The sequence below is a fragment of the Littorina saxatilis genome, linkage group LG7 (genome assembly GCF_037325665.1).
Source record: "Littorina saxatilis isolate snail1 linkage group LG7, US_GU_Lsax_2.0, whole genome shotgun sequence".
NCBI lineage: Eukaryota > Metazoa > Mollusca > Gastropoda > Littorinimorpha > Littorinidae > Littorina > Littorina saxatilis.
This window is the reverse complement of record NC_090251.1, coordinates 32,038,862-32,057,718: the sequence shown is the minus strand read 5'-3', so window position 1 is coordinate 32,057,718 and position 18,857 is coordinate 32,038,862. Positions and strand designations below refer to the sequence as shown.

The 18,857-nt window shown below is 41.9% G+C and overlaps 1 protein-coding gene and 1 long non-coding RNA gene across 19 annotated transcripts in view; one reads left to right on the top strand and one right to left on the bottom strand.

Moving 5' to 3' along the window:
- LOC138971189 (troponin I-like) overlaps window positions 1-13,272 on the top strand; it is a 106,066-nt gene extending 92,794 nt beyond the window's left edge. For all 18 annotated transcript variants that reach the window (XM_070343847.1, XM_070343845.1, XM_070343846.1 and 15 more), the window contains 7 exons: window positions 1,478-1,570; window positions 6,775-6,895; window positions 7,143-7,243; window positions 7,980-8,023; window positions 9,610-9,651; window positions 10,261-10,357; window positions 10,801-13,272. In XM_070343847.1, coding sequence (XP_070199948.1) covers window positions 1,478-1,570; window positions 6,775-6,895; window positions 7,143-7,243; window positions 7,980-8,023; window positions 9,610-9,651; window positions 10,261-10,357; window positions 10,801-10,881 — 579 coding nt within the window. In that variant the 3' untranslated portion in view covers window positions 10,882-13,272. The remainder of the gene's footprint in view (window positions 1-1,477; window positions 1,571-6,774; window positions 6,896-7,142; window positions 7,244-7,979; window positions 8,024-9,609; window positions 9,652-10,260; window positions 10,358-10,800) is intronic.
- The window catches only part of LOC138971193 (uncharacterized), a 666,631-nt gene that overhangs the window by 37,507 nt on the left and 610,267 nt on the right, over window positions 1-18,857 (bottom strand). The gene's annotated exons all lie outside the window — the stretch shown is intronic.

Here is an 18,857-nt window from a genome sequence, read left to right as displayed (position 1 = left end):
GGAGTCGTGGAAAGACATATATAATATATTTGTTTCCCTCAGTTTTGCCCACATCCCCTGTTCTTAGTTCTCCTTTTAGTGCGAAGAGTGGGTGTGCTTTCTGGTGTAGTGCGAAGGTAAATCGGATGTCAGAAGCTCCCCAGCAGATCCATTTGTTCTTGTCGCATATCTCAGGGAGAAACACATTTGTGCTTGGAATTCTATAGGAGAGTGGACGAAGAATGATGCCATATCGAAACTAGTCGATAGTGCTTTTCGTTCCCACAGGCCTCTAAACCTATCTTTGTCAATAACTGGATTCATTTTAAAAGGCTCTAACGAATCAGCGCTTATAACGACATAAGTGTTTTTACGAATCAGTGCCATAACCAATTAGTGTTATAACCGTAATCAACGGCATAACGGCATAACGAATCAGTGCTAGAAAGAGTAAGAGCTCTAACGAATCAGTACTCTAACGAATCAGCGCTCTCCAGAAATTAGTGTCCTTTATTCAATCCTGATGGAAAATAAAGTACGCCCCATTGAAGGCTGTAGGTGCAGGCTCGTTTAGAGGATGCTTTATGTTCGCTGGAAAAGCACCTGATTTTTAGTGTAGGCTACGTGCAATCTTCTTGGGGAACTTTTTCGCCTTTGGCCGGTTTACCTGAACCGTTGCCATGCTAAGCCTGGAAAAGTGGTTGACGCCGCATCAGATCGGAGTTAATGTTGGGATGAGGGGTTTCAGACAGGGAGGCGAGGAAAGTGTGAGGAGGCGGTTGAGCTTGCACGTCAACGGCAAAGTAGAAGTCGGAATCTGGTAAAATGAAAAAAATAAATAAAAAGTGTGGAAACGGCATCTAGTATAAGTCGCAAAGGGGCTTGTGATTGGGGGGTCGCACACTATCCAGTTATTGGCGGGTAGTGTTGGTGGGGGTGGGGGTGGGGGACATGATGCTGGGATGTTGTTGGAGGTAGTTTTACTTTCAGAACAGAGTGAGCCAGAACCCTTTTTTTTCTTGATTATTCTTGCACAGTTGGCAAAAGCCAGAGTAACAGGCGTTCGCTTGCACGCTCGCGCCGCCGGCTTTTCGGCTGGATACGTAGGTATGCGCGCGTGTGTATGCAACACACAATACTGATTTTACGTTCCAATGTACAACACACGTACGACTCGGCGTCACTCTTACCCATCTTTTCACGAGCACCCCCTCCCCCGCCCACCCCCCCACCCCCTTTCCTTCCCCTTTACAGGTTTCTTGGCTCCCCCAAGCGTGTGATTGTGGAAGCGAAACTCAGCACGCTGGAAACAACAGGTACACACCACAACTCCCCCGAACCCCCCTCTTCATCTTCTCCAAACTCGAATCTCTGTACCCGGCGGCTCTGCCCGGCTGCATTTTGCTTACCTGTTACCTGTTGTTACCTGTACAGGTGTGGTAATTATTGATCTGCTGCTTTTGACACCTGCAGGGGGGATTTCTGATTGATGTTACAGGACGAACGACGGAAGGAGGAAGAGGAAAAGAAGAAGAAGAAGAAGAGGAAGGGTCTTGGTGGCCTGTCGCCTGAGAAGAAGAAGCTTCTGAAGGTAAGGGAGGAAACTCCGTGACTACTATGTTTTGTGGTCCGTGTGTGTGTGTGTGTGTGTGTGTGTGTGTGTGTGTGTGTGTTTGCTACTTCGGTTGACGTTGAGGTTGTAGCAGTGTTCAAGGCGTCAAGTATGTGACGCGATGTGCTTAACTGGCTTCTGTCAGCTGTTTTTGATGTTTACACTTTTACGATCATGTGCAAGTTAATTATTACAATTATTTATTTGTGTGTGTTGCTTTGTTTCGTAGTCAATGTTTGTGCTTTGAGCTTCGTCAGTCACTGCTGTGTGACACTTTGTTCACGTTACATGACTCGACGTGATCCAATCGTTTCATCTCCGTGTCTGTCTTGCTGTCATTACCTTACACATGTCAGCGTCTGTACTGATGTTTTGTTCTTTGATGACGTGACATGACTTTTGAAGTGACGTAGTTTTGAAGATTTTGTTGTTGGTGGTGGTTATCTACGTTACTTTTCTTTGACGTGACATGCTGTTTAGAGGACGTATTTGTAATGTGTATTGTTTGCTTTCCTGTCTTGCATTTATTATTTAAACTCATCTTGTGTGTGCCATGCTGTCTGAAATTCAGTTGACATACTCCTGCATGACTTGCTTTCTTCTTCTTCTTCTTCTTCTTCTTTTTCTTGTTCTACTTGTTTTTGTTCGTTTTATGTTATATGACCATGACCAATATGTCTGATTATTTTCGATGCATTTGAATTATTATGCGTCATACTGTCCACTGAAGTCGTTTCTTTTCTTACCTTTCGAGCTAAACTGATCATGTCGTGTTTTGCGTTCATTACTTTGTTTTGTTCATCGTTTCCTTTGATCTTATTTTCTCCATACTGTGAGGTTATTGTGCACAGGCTTGTGCTCTGTGCCATGTTTCATGGATATAATAATCTGTTGCGAAGGTCAACCGGTATTATTCCCATTCTCGCTGCTATCTCCCACGAAGGTTCATGGCTGCAGAGTGTCGTCCTTGACATTGCCTCGAACTTGCAACGACTTTGAGAAGAAGACAACTTGACAAATACAAGAAACAGTCACTTCTAGATATGTATTATGCTGTTGTAAAACAACAGCATACCACATAACCTGCACACACAGAGAGCATGTAGCGAGGAGACAGACAGACTTGTCAGTTGTCAAGCTTGGTAACGGTGTTACTGCGCACGCCAGCACTGACTTTGTTTCTGGTGCAAGAGTGATATAAATCACTCACTCTGTTCCTATTGCGCAATATTTCCCCCCTCACCATCCCCTGAAAAAATACAACAACCCCCCCTTTCAACCACCCTTCCACTGTTCGGCTGTTTAAGTCATCAAGGGAAACCACAAAAAGTTAACGAACAAACAAAACTGCCTGCGTGTCTTTGCCTTCAAAACGACTAAAGTGCAGATTACTCTAGAAACGTTCTGAACCCGTTTCTTCCGAACAAGAGACTTTGCTGCCAAATCAGCGAATCCGGAAATATGTGTTTTCTTGGAATGTGCGAAGCTTCTGCAAGAAAAACCCACACAAAACAAGAACAGTCAATTAGCGGAACATCATCATTGAAGAAACAAAACGTTCACTGGATGTGATGTGCTATCTTAAAGTAGACGAACAGAATACAGGACAGGCACAAACTGATGCTGAACAGATTTGGATTTCTAAAGAAGAAAAAATTTAAAGCTACAGGTTTGAAACTCGCATTTGCGTCTGTAAAACATGAGAGTTTGTTTCCTCAGTAGAGTAATTATCTAATTTCATGGACGGTTATTTCGGCCCTTAACTATGTAAACGTTAATTTTCAGTTTTGCGACGTTTAACGGTAATGGGTAATGAGACAAAAATGGGAAAGCTATAGCTTTGAAGATCGCCTTTGCGTCTGCTAACTATGGAGTTCCCTTCCTCAGTAGAGACAATTCTCTGGCGGTTACTTTGGAGTTTTAACTCTGTTTAATGTTTATTCCAGGTCTGTGCAAGGTTCACGGCATTGTGAAATGTGAAAGGCTGAATGTCAAGGAAGTTTATTTCGGCTTGTCTTTACGAACAGCGGTCTTGTTTATAAATAGTGATCCCTCTTGGATCATTCTGGCTTCCAAACAAAGCGTGCTTTCGTGTAAACTCCAGGTAAACTCACCCAGGACACCTGCACTTTGTAACTGTCGGCATGTTTGGGGGGGAAATTAGCGAGAGGAGTTAAATTTAGAACATTTTCTTGGCACTCAGAGGGTCATTTTTTGTGTGCCTTAATGAATGTTCGTCCTTGATCTTAATTAGAATAAAGAAGGGTTGCACGTGTCTACTGATAGAACCGAGTCTGCTCGGTAGTGTGTGACGATCTGGTTAGTGTAAATGTTTTGATCATCGTGACGTTACCTTTATTCTTCTTTGCAATGCAGTTTTGTTTGTTCGGTTTTTGTTTCTTATCTAACAAGCCTTGATAAAATCTATTTTGTTTCATCTCATCATTCCCTGTAGGCTTTTCATGCCAATTCTTTGTCAATTTTTTGTCTCTCTCTTTAATGGTCATAGTCATGTACAGACAGACAGACAGACAGACACACACACACACACACACACACACACACACACACACACACACACACACACACACACACACACACACAAACACACATTCACTCGCACACACACGCGTTATCCTCTGTCTGTCGCGTTATCCTCTGTCTGTCGGTCTCTCTGTCTCCCTCTGTCCCGCTCTCTGTCTTTCTCTGTCTCTGTCTGCCTGCTTTCTGTCTGTCTGTCTGTCTGTCTGTCTGTCTGTCTGTCTGTCTGTCTGTCTGTCTGTCTCTCTACCCCCCCCCTCTCTCTCTCTCTGTAGGTGTCACTATAACCAGCAAGGCCACAGCACGTGCAAGTAATTTTGCCAACAATAGTGTAATGTAGCAGCTTGTTGGAGAACAATGCTTTGCATACAGGACTAAACTACCTGTAGACACAAAGTGCTGCCTAGCAAACGCTCAAAAAAGGGGTAGCGGAGGTGATGGGGGTGCTGGTGTTAGGGGGATTTAGGGTGAAGGATTGCTATAGGGTAGCATAGTAGCTTCCCTCTACCTCTTGGCATGTGGTGTACTGTCTCTGCGACTCAGTGTCTCAAGCACGCAGATAGTACGCATACAGTGAGAAGCATTGATACGCACGTGCCCATGCAGACTGTCTGTGAAACTGTTTGCGTATCTGTCTCTGCACCAGTACCTATTTGTCTGTATTGCTGCTTGTCTGCTTGTCTCTCTGTCTTTCTCTGTCGCTTGCTGTCTGTCTAGTCTCTGTCTGTCTCTCTTTCTGTTTATTCTCTGTCTGTCAGTCTGTCAGCCAGTCTGTCTGTCTCTCTGTCTGTCTGTCTGTCTGAATATTTCTCTGCTTCGCTCTGGACGTTTGCCCGTGTCTGTCCGTCTCCTTTATTAACCCGATTTCTTGGAAGACTTTGCAACAGTGCATTTCTTTGCGTATTCCCCACGGGTGTTGGGTTTCAGAGCTATGTATGTGCTTGCCGCATTCACCCAGGCAATCAGACATACTTACGTTAATGAAAGAAAACAGCAAGTGTCAGACTCATAAACATCACATGTTACGTAGGGAGGCACTACCTGGGGAAAGAGCCCAAAACACATAGTCAGCAACACAGCCGTGCAGACGAACACTCACTCAGACTTGCATGCATGCACTGACACAGGCACACATACACACACACACACACACACACACACACACACACACACACACACACATGGACACGCACACATACACAGATAGACAGACATACAGACAGACACACACACACACACACACACACAGACACACACACACACACACACAGACACACACACACTCACACACAGTTCTTCTTTGCTCCTACCTAAGTGTCTCTATCCCACCACCCCTTCCTTTCCGCTCACTCTCGACCCATCGCCAGTTATGATAGTAAACCTCAATCTGTTTCTCACACTCCATCTTCGCATGAGCTCTTTTCTTCGTTTGTCACATCGCTCATCTACTTCTCCGTCCAGAAAAACGTATGTTTGGTGATCACGTGCATGACATGTCTGTGTGTGTGTGTGTTTGTTACCAGCATGAGGTAGTGAACCAGGTGCTAGCGTGATTCCTGGAGGAAGGCTTTGAGGTCGTTCTAGAAGAACGCATGCTGATGGACATCTGTGAAAGCCTGGAAGCATGGCCAGAGTCCCTCCACAACGGTTTGCATGAAGGTAACTCCCTCCTTCCTCCCCCTCACGCTGAAACATTTCATCCGTCCCGCGAACACGATCATGTTCACCACATCAGATCTTAACCAGGCTTTTACATTGAATAAGAATATCCTTCCACATTGACAAATGCCAACATTCAAAAGCGTACGTGGCTGCATTCTGTGCAGGGTTATGATATGTTGATGAACTGATTTCCTAACCAACAACAACATTATTCTGCGAAATTAGTTCATCACAAAGTCCAATTCTGCTCCAGAAAAAGACATGCAGGATGTTTATGTTGTTGTCTAAGTGGAGGGAGGCCCTTATCCCATGTAAATGCCTAAACAGATCTGTGACGGTGTTCGTGATGGTTTATTCAGGAAGGTCAGGAAGCTATCTTTCCAACCCCAACCTTAATGTGTGAACTGATCTGTCTTGCCAGTACTTGTCTAACAGACTAACTTAGCATTGCTTCACTCGGGATTATATGATTATGGCAATTTTGTTTGACTGACTGTGAAAAATTTAAGAAGATAACAACACGCCAGTATTGACACACAACTAATCGATTTGATCCATGTTTTACTGTACCTTCTTATCTCCACCCTAATGTGTGATGAAAAAACTAATGATCCACCTGCGCTAATTTCATCGCCACTGCATGCTCCTTCCAAACCAAGACGATTGCTCTTAGTTTCGTACGGAATGCAGGTTTTCCTCAATTTTCTGTCGTGACTTCATAGGCATGATAACAACTGCATGAAGTGGTCCATGGCATTGAAAACGTTGACTGGCGACTTGACAGAGACGGAACAGGCAAGACACGCCAATATCGAGCTTGACGCAACACACGCCGTTCCTGTCTTGCAAAGCACAACGCCGTAATATGTCCTGAACTCCCACAATCACAGCAGAGATGCATATAATGTATAACACCACTGTGTTATCCGCACATGACACTAACTCACGGAGGGCGTAACGAGCACGTGTGGTGTGTGCAGAAACTGATCATGCAGAAGGCAGCTGAGGACCTCCGAAATGAGGCCAAGGCCAAGGCCGAGGAGAAGGAGAGGTACATCAACGAGAGGGTCACTCCCCTCAATGTATCCGGCATCGGACAAGGTAACGCATAAATGTGTGTGTGCGTGTGTGTATGTGTGTGTGTGTGTGTGTGCGTGTGTGTATGTGTGTGTGGGTTTGTGTGTGTGTATTTGTGTGTGTGTGAGCGCGTGCGGGCGTGTGTGGGCGCGTCCGTGTCTGTGCGCTTGTCCCTGAGATAGAAAGAGAGAACCTGTACTGTGTGTGCCTGATATTCAATCAACTTATCACTGTACCCAACTAACGAATGATGTATGTGTGTGTGTTGTAGCTGAGCTGCAGAACCTGGTGAAAGAGTTGCACGGCAAGGTGGCTCAGCTGGAGGAGGAGGTCCACGACTGGGAGATCAAGATCCGCAAGCAGGACTTCGAGGTCTGTATTAGTGTTACACTATTAGCTGACTGGCTGGCTGACGTGCTGGCCGGTTGGCTGGCTTGTTGACTGCCGTCTGTGTCTTGTGTCCGTCCGTCTCTCGGGCCCTGCTTCTATCTCCCGTTTTGCTTTACTCTCTGGCTGTTTTTGTCTAGGTCTGTTTATCAGTGTCTCTGACTGTCTGTCTTTCTCTGTCTGTCAGTCTTTTTGTCTCTGACTCTTTCTGTATGTCTGTCTGTCTGTCTGTCTGTCTGTCTGTCTGTCTGTCTGTAGACAATAAGTTTGCTTATTCTGTCACCCTCGAAAAATGAAGTTCAATTCACTTCTCTCTCTGTCTCTCTCTCTCTCCCTCTCTCTCTCTCTCCCTCTCTCTCTCCCTCTCTCTATCCCCCTCTCTCTCTCCCCCTCTCTCTCTCCCTCCCTCTCTCTCCCTCTCTCTGTCTCCGTCTCTCTCTCCCTCTCTCTCGCTCTCTCTCTCCCTCTCTCTCTCCCTCTCTCTCTCTCCCCCCCTCTCTCTCTCTCTCTCTCTCTCTCTCTCTCTCTCTCTCTCTCTCTCTCTCTCTCTCTCTCTCTCTCTCTCTCCAGCCAGTTAGTTTATTTCTCTCTGTCCTTTGTACAAAATGCGACCAGAAGGTGTTGGAAATGATCTGATCTTTGAATTTAGTTTAGCGAACTACTTACTTAATGATGTACTTGTTCTTCCAAGTATTGATTTTTTTCTTTTGCTCTTGTGCAGATCAACGAACTCACCTTAAAAGTGAACGACACCAAGGGCAAATTGTAAGTTTGGAGTTACTAAATCTACGTTTTTAGGTCGTTATTCCCCTAAATGCACCTGTGGGAACTTAAAGCCCGTCTACACTCAGACCCATTAAAAAAAACCAACACAATTACCCTTCTATTTATCATGAAAAGAACCCCATTCATACAATATCACAATATTGTGTTGTGATTGTTAAGGCCCCCCCCAAAAAAAGTCTGTTTACGGTATCCCGACCGACCCTATTTTTTCGCGCGACCCTAGGCATGTTTTTGGCATTTGGGGAAAAAAACAACAACAAAAAAACCGTCTTTTTTTTTGCAAAATAACTTAAAAATATGTTTTTTGGGGGAAAAAAAAGAAAAAAATTTCCGACCTACTGACCCTATTTTTGTTGTTGCTTATGTTACCGTAAACAGACTATTTTGTTGTGCCTAATAACGAGGAGTATGGCCCTCATTGATTGATTCGTTTAGTTCTTTCGTACGGCTCTTATTATTCACTAACTTATTTGTTTGTTTATTCATACATTTATGTATTCTTTTTTATTTATTTGTTCATTAATTTGTTTAATTATTCATTTTGCCAATGTCTGTTATTATTTATTAACTTATTTGTTTGTTTATTCATGCATTTATATATTCTTTCATTTATTTGTTCATTTGATTAATTATTCATTTTGCCAATGTCTGTTATTATTTATTAACTTATTTGTTTGTTTATTCATGCATTTATATATTCTTTCATTTATTTGTTCATTTGTTTAATTATTCATTTTGCCGATATCTGCTATTATGTCCTGGGTGGCCGAGTGGTAACGCACTTGCGCTCGGAAGCGAGAGGTTGCGAGTTCGACCCTGTGTCAGGGCGTTAGCAATTTTCTCCCCCCTTTCCTAACCTAGGTGGTGGGTTCAAGTGCTAGTCTTTGGGATGAGACGAAAAACCGAGGTCCCTTCGTGTACACTACATTGGGGTGTGCACGTTAAAGATCCCACGATTGACAAAAGGGTCTTTCCTGGCAAAATTGTATAGGCATAGATAAAAATGTCCACCAAAATACCCGTGTGACTTGGAATAATAGGCCGTGAAAAGTAGGATATGCGCCGAAATGGCTGCAATCTGCTGGCCGATGTGAATGCGTGATGTATTGTGTACAAAAATTCCATCTCACACGGCATAAATAAATCCCTGCGCCTTGAATATGTGCGCGATATAAATTGCATAAAAATAAAAATAAAAAAAATAAAAAAAATCCCTGCGCTTAGAACTGTACCCACGGAATACGCGCGATATAAGCCTCATATTGATTGATTGATTGAAGTACTGACTTATTTGTTTGTTTATTCATGCATTTATGTATTCTTTCATTTATTTGTTCATTTGTTTATTTATTCATTTTGCCGATGTCTGCTATTATATACTGACTTATTTGTTAGTTTATTCGTGCATTTATGTATTCTTTCATTTATTTGTTCATTTGTTTATTTATTCATTTTGCCGATGTCTGCTATTATTTACTGACTTATTTGTTAGTTTATTCATGCATGTATGTATTCTTTCATTTATTAATTCATTTGTTTAATTATACATTTTGCCGATGTTTCAGCATCAAACCTGTTCTGAGAAAGGTTAACAAAACAGAGAGCAAGTAAGTACAGCGAATGAAGCAATTCATGACTGGCTTTTGAATAGACCATAAGAATATTTTTTTATATATATATATTTGATGTATTAAATGGCAATTCTCCTTGTTTTTATAAGGACAGTAAAATGTGGAATCTTTGAGTCTATTATCGTAAAGAAATGCTGAACGTTAATTTATCAAAAATGAGATATTTACAGCCTTTTTTTCCTTAAAAGGCAATCAGACATTGTTTTTGTGTGTGTTTTTTTACAGTGAAAAAACAATTCATGACTGGCTTTTACATAGACCATATAACCACTAACATGTCACAATCAACATCTACTGGTAGAGTGAAGGAGAGAAATGAAAAAGACAACATTTTCTTTAGCTGTACTCATGCACAAAATATCTGAATGTCCGGAATAGATGTGTCATCTTTGAATTTGTTTTGTATTTGATGTATAATCGTAAAGAAACGCTGAACGTTTTCACAAAAATGAAATATTGACAGCCTTTTATTCTTTAAAGGCAAACAGACATCGTATTTTGCAGAGCTCTGTGTGTAGTTTTACCAGGACAAGAAATACATAAAGCAAATAATGTTATACATGGTGTTATTATTTTCATCTTCAGACTGAACAAGCTGCAAACAAAAGAATCCAGAGATTTCCGAGGCAACCTGAAATCCACCGGCCAGAACAAGTTCGCCCTCAAGGACGAGGAGGAGACAGTAAGAGATATGCTTTCAATGAGATAACTCACACACACACAAACACGCAAACACATAGGCACACACAGACACGCGCACGCACGCATTCATGCATACTTTAATGATTTGTAACAGTGAAAGTGTTAGGCCACTTAGTATTTCATTACTAATACGAATCCTGGGTGCCATAGGAACTGGTCACGGCAACCATTTCTAACGCACACACTTGTTAAAATGAAAATTTGCAAAAAGACAAACAAGAAAACGTATGTGTTATGTAATGTCATATGATAAAAAAGGATAAACTTATACTTTTAATTTTGAGTATTAATTGGGAAAATGTTAACCGCGATTCCTGTGATTGAGCTGAAATGTGATGTGTAGGTTGGAACTGGGGTACATACGGTGTTTGGCAAAAATAGATTCCTACGTGTACTTATACTTGTCTCATGTGTATTTTTCAGACGAAGCAGCCCGACTGGCGCGAGGCGCTGAAGCACGGAGAGGGTGAGGGTGAGGGCGAGAAAGCCGCAGGAGAGAGTTGAGCCCCGGTCTGTCCTCCTCCCTCTCCATCTCTTTCTCCTTCAAGCTGATGATGACCCTTTCGTGTGAATACTGTCCGAGGCAGAAGTCAGTCCAACTCTAGTAGTCAAGGGGCAACAACTTTTCAACGCTACCCTCGTACTTTTAAATTCTCTCTCTCTCCAGCTCTCTTGGTCGTCTTTTCTTCTCTTCACCGCCAGGCGTCGCTGCTACCACTGCGTGACGTCTTGAACTACTTTTTTGTGTGTTAATATGATCTTTGCTGCACAGTTGTGTGTTTTCAAAGTTCTTGTTAACTCTGCTGGTTATTTTTGTGAAGAAAATAAAAATGAACATATTTCTCTTGGAACTTTTAGAATCAGAGTCGTTTTAGAGAGTCAGCAAGTAAAGTATTTTCAATTTTGATTGTGTTTGGTGGTGACTTCATCTCATTGAGAGACAGACCCCTTGCAGGTAGCGAAACCTAGCCAACCCGTCTAGAAAGACAAGTGAATGTTTAGGTTTCTGCCTTCAGCGCTCTTGTAAATAAATGCTTCCCTTTTGTAGCCTTCCTCACGGGAGTGTCATTTGTCTGCTGAATCTCATTTGGAGATGGTTCTTTTTTTCTGAATAAACTGGAAGAGAAACAAGCCTTTTTCTCTGTAGTAGAGTTCAGTACTGGTTTGTATGTAAGATGTAAGGTGAGCGCTTGACTTGGTGTGAGATTGTTTTCGTTTAGATGCCACAGTATGATCCTTGCCATTTCACCCCCTCTTTCCTCGTCACTATCTAACTTCTTGTTCAAGTCATTGTTTTCAAGACTGTCTCACTTTCTGTGATTGGTATATTCTGGTTTTTTTCTTCTGGTTCTGTTTTCTGGTTTGTAGTTTCACGGAGCTTTAGTTGTAGCATGGTGTTCTACCGTTTAGTCAGTCTGTTGTGCGTGTGTTTTTACCTACATTCTTGTATAGATTATGACCGGGACTCTTACCAGAGAGCAAATATTCGGCGCTTTTTTTGATCACCTGTCGTGTAAGCGGTGGTTTTTCACAAACTTTTTTGTTTATACTAGCCTATGAATTTTTCTTGTGTGAAAATGGATTAGGTTGCGTTCTTTTTTGAAACGATTGGACAGCTTAAATGCACCACTCACCCGTAACAGTTTCTTGTACAGATAATTTATTTTCTACACTTCCACAATGTACACAACGTGTCTAAATGTATTTATTTGAGTGTTTATATCTTGATGACTTTTGTTATTTCAACTAATTATTTAGAGTAGTCGTTGTCTGTAGCCTCTGTGATCCTTCAATACAACATATACTCTGTAACTGCGGGATTCGATCGTTGTTTCGAAACGAGGGAATATTGAATGTGTCGTGATGCATATGTACAATAAAGGTTCAAGATATTTCCGTTTGAATGTACTGAAACAGTGCCGGCAACGCCAAGTAAGTTCACGCTGAAAACACAATTATTGCAAATAAGGCATGCGTGTACATGAGTTCGAGGTCAAGACTCAAAGTTCATCACCCTGGTTGGAAATGTGGGGGGACATTCCAGCCTAGGGTGCATTTTGTAGCTTGAAGCAACCGAGAACTCACAATGCTAATGTTGGCATTTTGTAGCTTGAAGCAACCGAGAACTCACAATGCTAATGTTGGCATTTTGAACGGCATTGTCAATGCAGCGGGTATTTGAACGAGCGGGCCTTGGTATTCGATAAGCATATTACTATTGTGCAGAATACTGTTGAGTCAGATGGATGTTGTTGAATTGTTCTTGTACACATCTTGAAGACACGGGGCGTATTTTTGACAGGACTGAAACAATAGACAAGCGAAAGCAGTTTTTTTAGAGAGTTTTCGTTGACCTGATGATCATTTGTACATCACGTGATTTTGTTTAGCATATAATGTTAATTAGCCCTAAATCCACCAATCGACGCTTTCCTTGCTGATTTACCAAAGATGCTCTGTCGCAAGATCGACAGGTGTTATGCAAAGCAATGACCAGGTTCACACGCTTTTTGTCCAATCGTCACCTTGCTTACAAAGTGTTTTAGCCGAGCGCTTTTTGTCACATGACTGGTGATTGGTTTACACTGAAGTTTTGCCAGGTTCGTCACCCTTTTACGTCGCCCGTTTTTTGTGCAGTTTGGATTTTCTTTTCTCTGTCTCTAAATTCACTACTATTTTTTCTTCTTTTTAGCAGAAATTAGCTGACAGAGCGAATACTGTGTTGCCGTGATACTGATGATTATTATTATGATAATTACTGTAGCTGCATTGAGTCGAAGCCTTTGGCGTCTATTGTCGTCCCTTTAATTTGGTGTCTGATGTGCCTCTTGCCTGCTTTTTCCTAGCCACTTGTAAAGAGATTCGTCAGAGACAAATAAACGTGTTCCTTTGACAGTCTGCAGTCTTGGTTCTGTTTTGTGCGTTGTGTGATTAGTACAGTGGTACCTTCGATGAGAGAACACCTACCAAGTAAGGACATCTTCTATTGTCCGTTTCGACGTCGTCGTGGAATTTTGGCGTAACTCATTTTATACAGCTTTTGCGCAGAAGGCCAAAACTGATTATTTTTTGTATTATGAAATGTGACCCTCCACCACGAAATGAGTCGCATGTCACCTCGCGCGGTTCTGCGCTAGGCTTAACATAAGTCCGGGGAGTGTGTGGTAACAGTGTGAGGGTCACCTTAGTCACAGGCTTATAACTCAAACAATTTTCGCTCTTTTCTTAAACGATTTTTATCTCTGGATAGGAAAATGTAAAAATATGAAAATCATGCAAAGGTGACATGCGACTCATTCCGTGGTGGAGGGTCACAAATAGTCTTTATAATTGTACCTAGTATGGATAGAAAGATAAAAGAATGTTAAATCATGTATTGTCGATCATATTTTAGAGATTATTTCTCATTGAGAATGATTTACTTAGTCTGCAACACAAAAACATCAACATTGCCAAGAATTGAGTTACGCCAAAGTTCCAGGACGACGACCAATTGTGTCTTATCTTGACCTAAATAACTCTGGCTATTCCCCAGAATGAGCCCGACGTCACTCACTTAATAAAGAACGCGTATTAGTGATTCATTCAGTGTGACGACAAAACTCACCATGGGCTAATTCTAGATTTGCCATACACTTCTCGTAAATGGCCACCTGCAATTTCCGGACACTTAGGATGGTCCCAAGGGTGTCCGGTCATCCCAGGTACCACTGTACAATAGTGAGACGGAGAGTGCGTATAGGACTGAGAGCTCGCGCGTGTGTGTGTGTGTGTGTGTGTGTGTGTGTGTGTGTGTGTGTGTGTGTGTGTGTGTGCGGTATGACGCTGTTGATGTGTCTGTGAGTGAGTAAATATCTCCATTGCTCATACGCAGAAGCTCGAATACATACACGCACGCAAGCGATAGCGATAGCGCAGACACTCGCACGCACGCACAAACGCACAGACACATGCATGCAGACACACCGCACACACACAAACTCTCTCTCTCTCTCTCTCTCTCTCTCTCTCTCTCTCTCTCTCTCTCTCTCTCACACACACTAACAAACGTGTACACGCATACATACAGACAAAGCCAACAGACAAATACTGTCGCGCGCATTCGCACACACACACACACACACACGCTACACACATACACATACACTGCCTCTCTCTCTCACAGACACTAACAAAGGCACACACACATACATGGTGACATACAGACACACCAACAGACAGACACATACTGTTACGCGCACACACTGACACACACACACACATCCACATGTACACACACACACACAACCGGGCACACGCACACACACGCGCGCGCGCGCGATTTCCCCATATGTTGCATTTCAGTTAATAAAACAGAACTTCATTGTCATTTATGCTGACAGTGTTAATCAGTAATACTGATGATTCACCTTATGTTAAATGGGTTTGTTGTCTTTTTATCGCCATTGTGGTAGTTTAATGCCCGGGTTTATCCAAAACATTTAACATGATATTAAGCGGAAACCATTCTTTTTTCACGCTACCTTTAGTATCCGTGTGTTTCATGTTAGTGAAAATGTGACATTTCACACAGATGATATTTGTGTCTCGATCCAATTTGTTTAATTCATAATTTGTTGAAGTTATAATAAAACGCACACTCACACTCATGCAAACTCGGCCAGCCGCCAAACTAAGTTTTTGTCGGACTCCGCCGTTACTTGGCTAAAAAAAAAAATGGAATGTTTACTTGGTGCACAATTCTCTTTATCCTCTTCTCTTCACACGTGCTTGTAATATGTAAATGAGGTCGGGTCAAACTACAGTCTGGCTGAGACCTCCAAAGCAAGTTTGCCCTGTACTTAACGACAACGTTTTCGCTCGCGTTTCAATATTAAAAAAAAAAAACCTCGCCCTTTGACAAAGTCCTTTTTATTAACTTATTTTCTGTTGCCGATACCTCCCTCTCTGTTATTAATTGTAATTTCAACATTCAAATATGTTCTTCGTCAACGTGAGCATTGTACATTGTCGACATGTCATGTATCTGTGACAGCGATAAGACACTGAGTGAACCGCATGACCCCTGCACCATTACACCCACAAACACCCCCACCCTCGACATACACACACATGCACATACACATACACAAAAATGCATACATGTTTGCAATTGCTCGCACGCAAACCTACGCACGCACACAAGTAAGTACGCAAGCACCTGTGCAGAGACAGAGAAAAATTCACACTCAAATATACAGCGAAATAAAGAAGACAGACAGACAGACTTACAGAGTGAGACAGACACACACACAGAATGTTGCAGACACACACACACACACACACACACACACACACACACACACACACACACACACACACACACACACACACACACACACACACACAAACACACAAACACACAATGATAGACACATGTATCTAGTAAGTAGTACGTAAAACTGTAAACATCAGAGAGGGAGGAATTACAAAGTATATGTATATTCTCTTGTGACTAACTTTAGGATTATTTACACCTTTTCTTGACCACGTTAGACAGATCTATAGGGAAAAGATCGCTGCAACTATTGGCTCGGGAACATAACATTCAACAATATTACGGTGATCAGTAACATTAATATGGTCTATTAGATGCTGTGACTCTAGTAGAAGTGTGAACAATCTGTTTAAAATTATAGAGGTTAAACATATAAACCCACTGCAAATCAACAGAATCGTTTCCCTTTGACTCGAGCTAGACTGTGTAAAGTTATTTGACCAGTTTGCTCGCTCTGCAGGATTTCCATAGTAAAATCTTACAAGGAGTGGAGGTGCTCTTTTCAACTTCCATCCACACAGACAAACAGAAAGACAGACAGACAGACAGACAGACAGAAATGTTCGATCTACACTACTCGTCATAACAAAGTACACACATACATTTAGCTGTATACCTGTGTGATGCGGCAAGTTATATTAAAACCAAGTATGTTGCCAGAAAGGTAATATATTCCCCTACCGTACGAAATAAAAAGTTTCTTTTTTCATAAATTAGTGTTTATGCAGTGTACCGGAGACCTAGGACACCCCCCAAAATCAAATTCGCAAAAGCAAATTTGCACACACTAAAATCAAAATAAGCAAGAGTGACCCCGTTTATGATCTCACATGGAAGAACAACTCATTTTCTACCCATACAAATTTATTTGGTTCAGCTGTTGTGCCTAGCAAGGTTGTTGTGCCATTTTGAAGAATACAGGTGTCAGCCTCGTCAGAAGCCGTAAAAGGCCTATTTTCGCGTCATTTCTTGTGGGCTATGTGGGTAAAAACCCTGTTGTTTTGTAATACAATTGCAAAAGAATGTGTAAAATATCATGTCGTTTTGATGAGTTTTTTTGGACGTACTGGAACGTATCAGAAAAGTTTGATTAAACTGTAATAACTCTTTTCATAATAGTTGCAAAAATTCAGCATTTTGAAGACTTTAACACAAATGAATATTACAATTGGGATCAATTTTGGTACAAAAGCAACAACGCGCTTTGGTGGTATGGAAAGTTATGTGAACGCAAAAGATCAATTAGGAAAAACAGGTCTTCCAACATCACTATAACTCGCCGCATCACAAAGATCTACAGCTAAATGTATGTGTGTACTTTTTTATGACGAGTAGTGTAGAACGAGTCTGGTTCAGAACAACACTCAGTGACCGATCTATAACCTCTCCTTTTTTCACGGATTCAAAACAAACTTGATGACACAGTTCCCACTCTTTGTGTATTAGTCTGGGGACTCGTGGCAGGATACTTCATATCATTAAACAAAGCACCAAAATTGGCATACATATACCTTTTTACATTCTCTATCGAATAAGAGGATGACACAACTGATCGGACAAGGTCATGACCGTCAAACCTAGCTATACTCTTCATAAAAAGAAACGCATCAATTTTTAAAGTCTCTATACTGCCAGTTTTTGTCAGAATCAGGTTTGCAAAATGAGAAAAAGAAATCCCTTTAGTATTCCTAATGGCATGAGAGGATGACAATTTGATTAAATCATCACGATTATACTCGTCATAAAAAATAAAGCATCATTCCAAAAAATCGCGCACAAAATTAGCAAGTTAGTAAAAGTGCAAAACAGAGCAAGAACACATCCTTTTTTCGTATCCCCTGCGACAATTAAACATACAAAAGCACGCAGTCTCAAGTTCACAGTGAAAGAAATACACCTTTCACCAAATTGTAAACTCGGTTTCGGGGCGCGTGTTGTTCGTTTTACTCGCGAAAAGGGAAACAATGCCTACGCGACATCTTCTCAAACTTTCGCAAAACAGCAATGTTTGATGGATCCATATCTGCTTATCGAGTAAACAATGTATCCATTGGAAAGGTAACAAGGTCACTAAATCGCTTGACACGCATTTTGAGTGATCATGAGCTTGATATCACTTACCTTACTTTCCCGCAAACAACAATACAGAACTTCATGCTTGATTACGTAAACTCACCTGTAACTGCCGTCTATCTCGATGTTTATGAGGCCTGGATGTCACTCCTGTAGCATGGTCCGCCACAGGAGCACATGACTTCCTTCTGCCTTGTTCTGAGGTATATAAGAAGGCCAGTATATGTGGCCAGTGGTGTTTCCCTCGACGGTGAGTGAAATGACCTTGAAGATGTGGGTCGTTTACTTCTCTTGTCTCCTTTCCTTGTGTTGAACATCAGAACTTCGGAAACTGACGACACTGACTTCTGCTTGTTGCTGATCTCTGTCAAAGTCGAACCAGACACGTTTCCATGCATTACCATACCTGTGAGTGCACGCAGACTTTCGGGAACAACGTCTGCTGAGGCCTTAACAGTTCCGTCAAAACAATAGTCTTTGGAAAGGATATCTTTACAGACAATCTGTGCGTCTCTCTTACCCCTCTCTTACCCACTCCCCCCCCCCCCCACCTTCCCCTCCCCGGCCACTCCCTTTACCCAGCCCCGACAGCACAAACTTCTAATCTGCAAAGCAGAGTACACATTTTCTAAAAGGAAGACTACTCCTCTTTAATTATGTCCAGAGATCTTCCAGCTGTCTCCACCATATAGTCCAGGCATATTAGAGAACAACGTTGAAGTGACAATGACTAGGTTTAAAATGTCCCTTATCAGAAAGTTCAACCTCAGTCCTTTGATGTTTATTAAACACATTTTCATATAAAGTTGGCGCTTCATACGGAAAAATGGCTTTGAAATTGACCCAAATCCTTCTTTGGGCTCTGTAAATGTCGTTTGGGGGTATGGTTGTAAAATGGTATCTACTGGTCACCCCAATGTATAAACTGAAAACTCTTTCTGCACCAGAACACGCAGAAAGGATTGTATCTGCCTGATGTCTGATGCTTTTCAAAATCCCCAACCACTAACACCTTCAAAACGGACTTTAACTGACACTGTTGTTTTTCCCTATATAATCCTTACTATTTTTCCGAGACGTCGTCGTGTTG